Source organism: Orycteropus afer, unplaced genomic scaffold (assembly GCF_000298275.1).
Source record: "Orycteropus afer afer isolate SDZICR_OR568_19922 unplaced genomic scaffold, OryAfe1.0 scaffold00088, whole genome shotgun sequence".
Lineage (NCBI taxonomy): Eukaryota > Metazoa > Chordata > Mammalia > Tubulidentata > Orycteropodidae > Orycteropus > Orycteropus afer.
The window spans coordinates 9,090,387-9,099,048 of record NW_006921675.1 but is presented as its reverse complement, the minus strand read 5'-3'; the positions used below and the strand labels follow the sequence as shown (position 1 = coordinate 9,099,048).

Genomic DNA, 8,662 nt, shown 5'->3' with positions numbered 1-8,662 from the left:
AGCCCACAGGTTCAACTGCTCGGTTCCTCTGGGTAGCTGGCTGTGACCAAGAAGTGACTACAACCTTGTCCCTTTTCAGCTCTACTACACACCTGGGAATTTTTATAGATCATACAAATACACTTGTACAACCACTGTCTGCCAACCCTATACATGGTCTTGGATACACTCCCTGCTGCAGAGACAAACCTAATAGTTCAGCCTGTCCACCCATCTATCCACCCATATCCCTATGTTTGCTTTCGTATATACATTTTTTTAAAAAAATTTTTTATTGTGATTTGGGTGAAAGTTTACAGAGCATATTCATTATATACAGTAGTTCATACACATTTTGTTTCATGATAGTGACTACAGTTCCCCACAGTGTACCAGCTCTCTTCCTACTTCTTCTTCATAGTTACCTCTTCCCTGTGTCCTTCTCTTCATGTACTCCTGCACCCTGAGCTTTCTCTCTGTGCAAATACTGCCCTTCTGTTCTCCCATGATTGATTGATGTACTGCCCTTCTGTTCTCCCATGATTGATTGCTCCAAGGAGTGTATCTACCTGATGTAAATGTTTATTCCATATGCTGCCTATTGTTTGGCTGAAAAGCACAGGAGTGAGTTCAGTTCCAGGCCTGAAGGGTAACTAGGGGCCATAGTCTTAGGAGTCTCACCAAGCTCTATTGGACCAGTAAACCTGTTTTTTTTTTTTATGATTTTGAGTTTTGTTCCACATTGATCTCCTCTATCCAGGGTCTCCTGTACCGATCCCTTCTGAGTGGTTGACATTGGTAGCTGGGTACCGTCTAGTTCTTCTGGTCTCATGGTCATATAGGCTGAAGATCGCATGGTCTACTTATACCTTGGACTACATTGTTTCCATTTGTCTTTGGTTTTCTTCATTTTTCTTTGCTCTGGACAAAGAGAGACCCATTGTTGCATCTAAATGGCCGCTTGCAAGATTTTAAGACCCCAATCACTATAACCAAAGTAGGATGTAGCATAATGTCTTTGTGTAGTATGTTATGCCAGTTGAGCTTGATGTCCTCTGCAACTGTGATCCTGAGCCCAAAGGTCCAACTACTCTGTATACACATTGTGTTTTGCCTTACTGGTTACATTCCCCACAGTATAATATCCCACCTCCCACCTCCTCCCTGTGGTTACCCTTTCCCTGTGTCCTTGCCTATTCATTCATGCTTTCCTACATTTCTCCCTGTGCAAATGCTGCCTTTCTGATCTTCCATGGTTAATTGTTCTAAGGAGTGTGTCTCTCTGATACAAGTGTTCAGTTCATAGACCTGTGTGTTGCCTAGCTGAGAGTTAAGCCATGGCAGTGAGATCCTTCCAGGTTCAAAGGGTGACTCAGAACCATAGTCTTGTGAAGTTTACCAGTCTCTATCAAACCAAAAAAACCTAGTGTTTTTTATGGTTTTGAGTTTTGTTCCACAATTTTTTCTACTCAAAACAGCATCTCCAATTTTGATCCCTTTCTGAATGGTTGGTATTGGTAGCTGGTTATCTTGTTTTTCTGGTCTCAGGGTCATATAGGTTGAGGTTCTCATGGTCTGTTGGTCCTTGGACTAACTGTTTCCATGCATTTTTGCTTTTCTTCACTCTTCTTTGCTGTGGATGAGGAGAGCCCAATAATTGCCACTTAGATGGCTGCTCACAAGCTTTTAAGACCCCACTTGCTACTTGCCAAAGTAAGATGTGGAACAATATTTTATGTTGTAGCAATTGAGCTTAATGTCCCCTCTGACAGTGGTCCCTAGCCTTCAGGCCCAGTGACCTATTTCCTCAAGGTGCTTATTTGTGGCTAAGAAGTTATCCTGACTTTGCCTCCTGTTATATTTAAACTGCCTGTGGACATTTTTATGTTGTTGTTGTTATGTGCTGTCAAGTTGGCCCCGACTCATAACGACCCCTCCTTGGGTTTCCAAGGCAGTATCACTATGGAAGTAGATTGCCCAACACAAATACATATGTAGAAATATTTTTTACCAAACCGGTATATGGTTGTAGGTATGTATATTCCCATTTGCCTATCCATACCTATCTACCTATGTATGCATCCATAGATCATTGTTTGCTGTTAATGTTAATGCAGTACTGTGTCTGCAACAGTATTTGCCTGTCAGCTTTATTTTTGATTATGGGGATTGTGGCTTTAGATCGATACCCAAATGGGCTAATACATCCCAAATTGTGGTGGTTATGTTTGTGTGTCAACTTGGCTGGGCCTGATTGAGTGGCTGGGCAGCTGGTGGTAGTTATTCCCCATGATGAGACTGGCAATCAACTCCATGATGGGATCTACCACAAGCAGCTGAGTAGCTGCTTTGGGTCTGTGGTCTGCTTCCCATATATAAGAAGCAGCTTTGAGAATGGTCTCTAGCTTATGGCACGCTTGGACCCTGCATGTAGCCATTGTTGTTGTTCAGCAGCCTGCCATGCTTTGCTGACCTTGGGACTTACAATGGACTTGAATTAATGGCTTGCCATGTGGTTTGGTAACATTGGTACTGTGTGCCTTTTTTGCTTGTCAACCTTGGGCTTGGCAGCCTTAGCAACCAGCAGCTGTCTGAGTGAAGAAAAGCCTCTAGCTTCAGTGGGCTGGGAGCTGGAGGCAAAGCTGAAGGCCAAGGCTGAAGGGCTTTCACCCAGCCCGTAGAGCCTGTCACTTTGAACTTGGACTTAAAGCCTCCAAACTCTAAGAGAATAAACTTCTGTTTGTTAAGGCCATCCCATTTGTGGTATATTCTTATCAGAGCAGCCCTAGGTAACCAGAACACAAATTGATTAGGTTGTTTGGTTTTTGTTATGTTGTAGTTGTTTTCAAATATATTTTGGATTTTAGACTGTTACCAGATACGGTTCTTGAAAATTTTATCCCAGTCTGAAGGTCGTCTTTTTGCTCTATTAATAAAGTCCTTTGATGAACAGGAGTGTTTAATTTTTGTGAGATCCTATTGATCTGTTTTGTCTTTTACTCCTCTTGCTTTTGTTATGTTATCTGATAATCCATTCTTAAAAAGTAGGTCCCACAGTCATACCCCTATAGTTTCCTCTAAGAGTATTAGTTTCAGTTTTTACATGAGAAAGTTTCAATTCTCCTGGAATCTAGATTTCTGGGATCCATGGAGTTGGGGTAACTCACCAAGGCCCATTAGATATCCTCTTGAAACTTGAGCCTTTGAAGAAACTGGTTTCTAAAAGTCACTTTTGAGTTAAACATTGGTATAGATAAACTAATAAGACCATTTTGCCTTGGGCATTGTGCGCTTTTGAAGAATTCAATCAGTTTCAGGAAACAAGACTCCAAATACCAGTCTGGAGCTCTGTTTTAAGGTAAATAAATCATTATTTTAACTGTTTAAGACAACGTTGCATGAAATCTTTCCTGACCACAAATTGTTTATCATTCTGTTCTGGCCTTTTTTCCATGGCAATGCTGAAAAGATGGGATATAAAAGTCTTTAGAGGTTCTCTCATCTTCAGAACATTTTTGACTGTTTAGTCAAAATATGGGAGCTCTGATGGCGTAGTACCAAAGACATTTGACTGCTAACCAGAAGGCTTTCAGTTAAAATGTAAGGCATTAGGCTGCTAAGCAAAAAATCAGTGGTTTGAACCCCAGCCACTCCACAGGCGAAAGATGAGGCAGTCTGCTTCCATAAAGATTTACAGCTTGGACAACTTATGGGGCAGTTTTACTCTTACAGTGTCACTGTGAGTTGCGGTTGACTCAGTGGGTTTTGTTTTGTTTTGGGTAGTCAGAATGTTACACTGATTGCACATGAGATGTTAAATAAATTTCATTCAGTTTCTGTTGTTGACTTAATACGATTTCTGTTTTAACACATATTTAGATCTTTGCTCCATTTTGATTGGTTCTGTATATGGTGTGAGGCATGGACCCTGATTCATTTTCCCAGTGTTTATTAAAGAGACTCTACCTTCCCCCATTGAAAGGACTTAGCACCTTTACTGAAAATCAGATGACCATGCAAATATCGTTCATAATAGAGAAACACTTGAAGCATTCTCATTAAAATGAGGAACAAGAAAAGAATATCCATTGCTTTTTAATACTATCCTGGACGTCATACCCCATATATTCAAACAGCAAAAAGAACTAAGTATAGTGAAACCTGTGAAAGCCAGGACTTGATGGAACTGCCTTGTTTTTCCAGGTCTGCCTTTGACAGGGTGCAATGTTAACACTTTTTTATTGCTCTCTGTTAGTGGAAAATACTATGAGTTTTCCTTCTTTGATAAGTTTCCTCCTTAACCAGGTTCCAGTTTTCACAGTTTTACTGTAGTATATATATTTTGGAAAGAAAGAGATGAAGTAGTCACCATGTGCAGATGGAATGTCTACCAATGAAACTGAAGATTAACTTAAACTGATTAGAATGAAAAAGGCAGTTCTGCAAGGTAGACCTTGACTTCTTAATAGTTTGTAATTCCATTTTGATTTCTTCTAATTTATTTAAAAAAATTTTTAGTTTCCAAATATATCAGTTAATGATTTTAAATTTTATTGATCATAGTCAGGGAATATAGTATGTATGACAATATTTTTACATGTGAATTTACCAAGTTTTCCTTTATGCAATAGAACAAGATTAATTTTCATAAATGTCAGTGTATTGTTAGGTGCTATTAATTTGACTCTGTTTCATAGCAACATTATGTATAACAGAATAAAATGTTGCCCAGTCTCATACTATCCTCACAGTTGGTGCTATGTTTGAACGCATTCTTACAGCCACTGTGTCAGTATATACAGGAGGAAAAGAGTGGCAAGCTAAATTTGCTAGGTGTAAGATTCTATATATACCTATTAGAAAAAGCTTGTTAATTATTTTTCTCATCTCTGCAGTTTTATTTGTGGTCTGCTTGCTCTATTAATTTTTGAGAGAAGTATGTGAAATTCTTCTACTGTTTTATATATTTATTTCCCTTTGTATTTCTATCCAATTTTTGCAGTGTAGGTTTCAAAGCAATGTTGTCACATAACATTTTATAAAAAGTCTATTTGTTCCATTTATCAATGTAAAATGTTATTTTTTTATGCTGTTTTCCTTGAATTTTATTTTGCCCATTGTAAATATTGCTATCTGTTGATTTTCCCTGACCCCTAGGTTTTTTTTTTTTTTTTGATATGTATCGTTTTTGCAACCCCAAGGTGGGCATTGTGATGGGCAATGGGCAACACCATTACCTCCAATCCTGATACTGTGGTGTTCTTCATACAGTCCAGCTTCTCAGATTATATGCTTAGCATACAGATTGAATAAGAGTGATAAAAGGATACAACCCTGACACCCACCTTTTCAATTTTAAACCACGTAGTGTATCTCCTTGTTCTGTTTGAACAACTGCCTTTTGGTCTATGTACAGATTCTGTGTGAGTATAATTAAGTGTTCTGGAATTCTATTCTTTGCAGTGTTATCCATAATTTCATATGTTCCACCCAGTCAAATGCCTTTGCACAGTCAGTAAAACACAAGTAAACATCTTTTTGGTATTTTCTGTTTTTAGCCAGGATCCATCTGATATCAGCAGTGATGTTCCTCATATGGCATCCTCTTCTGAATCTGGCTTGAATTTCTGGCAGTTCCCTGTCAATGTACTGTTACAACTATTTTTGAATTATCTTCAGCAAAACTATACTTGAGTAAGATATTAATGATACTGTTCGATAATTTCTGCGTTCTGTTGGATCACATTTCTTCAGAATGGGCACAAATATGGATCTCCTCCAGTTGGTTGGCCAGGTAATTGACTTCAAATTTCTTGGCATACACAAGTGCACGCTGCCAGCATTGCATCCGTTTGTTGAAACATCTCAACTGGTATTCCATCAATTCCTGGAGCTTGTTTTTCACCAGTGCTTTCAGTGCACCAGGAACATCATTCTTCAATACCGTTGGTTCTTGATCATATGGTATCCCTGAAATGGTTGAATATCAGCCAATTCTTTTTGGCACAGTGATTCTGTGTATTCCTTCAGCTCTTTTAATGCTTCCCATAAAATCCTTCAACATTGCAACTCAAGGGTTGAATTTTTTAAGTTCTTTCAGCTTGAGAATTGCCATGCATGTTCTTACACTTTAGTTTCCTAACTCTAGATCTTTGTATATTTCAATATAATACTTTGACTTCTGGAGCTGCTCTTTAGAATCTTCTGTTTTATCATTTTTTCCATTGCTTTAGCTGCTACTTTCAAGAGCAAGTTTCAGAGTCTCTTCTGACATCCATTTTGGCCTTTTCTTTCTTTCCTCTCTTTTTAATGACCTTTTTGCTTTTTTCATGTATAATGTCTTTGATGTCATCCCACAGTTTGTCTGATCATTAGTCATTAGTGTTCAGTATGTCGAATCTCTTTTTGAAATGGTCTCTAAATTCAGCTGGGATATACTCAAGGTTGTACTTGGGCTCTCGTGGACTTGGTTTATTTTCTTCAGCTTCAGCTTGAGTTTGCATATGAGCAATTAGTGGTCTGTTTTGAGGTCAGCCCTAGGCCTTATTCTGACTGATGATATTGAACCTCTTCATTGTCTCTTTCCACGCATGTAGTTGATTTTATTCCTCCGTATTCCAGCTGGTGAGGACCATGTGTGTATTCAACATTTATGTTGTTGTAGTGGTATTTCATTGAAAAGGATATGTGATGAATACGTTGTTGTTGTTGTTGTTGTTGTGTGTCGTCGAGTCAGACCCGACTCACAGCGACCCCTCCTTGGGTTTCCAAGGCAGTATCACTATGGAAGTAGATTGCCCCATCTTTCTTCCAAGGAGTGGCTGGTGGGGTTGAACTGCCAGCCTCCTGGTTAGCAGTCAAGTGCCTTAGGCACTATGCTACCAGAGCTCTTGCAAAATTATATTATATGATTTCCAGTGTCATTCCTGTTACCGAGGCCATATTTTCCAATTATTGATACTTCTTATTTCCAGCTTTCTCGTGCTAATCACTAGTAATTATCAGTACATCTTGATTGCATGTTTGGTCAATTTCAGACTGCAGAAGCAGGTAAATATCTTCAATTTCTTCATCTTTGACTTTAGTCATTGGTGTATAAATTTGAATAATAGTCGTATTGCCTGGTCTTTCTTGTAAGCATATGGATATTATCCTTTCACTGACAGCATTGTGCTTCAGGATAGATCTTGAAATGTACTTTTTGATGATGAACGTTGATGCCATTCCTCTTTAATTTGTCATTCCTGGCATAGAAGACCATGATTTTCTGATTCAGAATGGCCAATACCAGTCTATTTCAGCACACTAATGCCAAGGATATTAGTCTTAATGTGTTCCCTTTCATTTTTGACAATTCCCAATATTCCTAGATTCATATTTCTTACATTCCACATTCTTATTTTTAATGGATGTTTGTATCTGTTTCTTCTTATTTTGAGTTGCGCGCTGTATCAGCAAATGAAGGTCCTAAAAGTTTTAGTCCATCCATATCATTAAGATAGCTCTGCTGGTAATAGGGATAATACCCAACTTCAGTGGTTGTAAGGATTCAGTGAGATAATGCGTCAAAATTACTGGCACATAACAAGTGCTTCATAAATGTTAACTGCTTTTTGTTGTAGTAGTGGTGGTGGTAGTACATTGGTTATCATATGATTAGAGTAGATGGTAGAGATCTCACCCTGTATTTCTAATCTGCCACACTATCCGAGACATTTCTCCTATAAGTTTTAAAATTGAAGATTGAATTTAACAGATTTAAATAACTTATTTGGCTGCTTTTTTTTTTATTTTTTTTATACAGATTGATCCTGAATTGGAAAAAAAACTGAAAATGAATAAAGTGTCATTGGAGTCAGAGTATGAGGTGCAGTATGTTAATATTGTTTCTCTTTTGTAACATACTCTCTAGTCAGTGACTGGATCTATCTGCTTAGTATTAACTTATTACTACTGCAGAAGAAAATATTACCTTGCATATATGGCAGCAGGACAAGTAAGTAGTCACTTGAAAAGGAAATAAAGATGGATCTATACTTTGTGTACTATAAATAAATTAATTCTAGATGGATCAAAATTTAAAATGAAAAAATGCTAAAAGTACTAGGGGGAAAAAGTAGAGATTTTTTTTGCACATGATCTCATGTCAGGAAAGCCTATTCAAATATGATACAAAACCAAGAAGCTATAAAAGTAATGATTAATAAGTTCATACATAAAAATTCAGAAGTTCAGCCTAGAAAAAATACTATATATGAAGCCATGAGTTAAATGAGAAATCATAGAAATACTCTTTATCTTACCATGATGACTTCACTTAAGTTTAAAGAACATGTGCAAATCAGTAAGAAAACAACAACATGGATGGTTGGAACATGGGCAGACCTTGTAAAGAGTTCAGAAAAAAAGGAAATACATACAATTCTTAAATATATGATGAGATGCTCAACTTTACTCATTATGGTAGTAATATTAGTTAAAATTATACAGTGCTGTTTTCTAATTAGCAAAAATGAGTTTAAAAGTGCATTGTATAATGGGGTGTAGTGAAGGAAGGATGTTCTCCATCTCTGATGGTTTGGTCATTTTGAGGGATGTTTATTATTAACTTTTTTTCTTGACTATGGATCATTACCAGTGACTTCAGACACCAGCTACCAGGAGTTAGACCAGACTCCTCAGG

At 37.7% G+C, this 8,662-nt stretch overlaps 1 protein-coding gene across 1 annotated transcript in view; it reads left to right on the top strand.

The window, feature by feature from the left end:
* Positions 1-8,662, top strand: part of LOC103198210 (synaptojanin-2-binding protein) — a 99,415-nt gene that overhangs the window by 86,680 nt on the left and 4,073 nt on the right. The window contains exon 5 of the mRNA XM_042781152.1: positions 7,784-7,846. Within this exon, the coding sequence (XP_042637086.1) occupies positions 7,784-7,846 (63 nt within the window). The remainder of the gene's footprint in view (positions 1-7,783; positions 7,847-8,662) is intronic.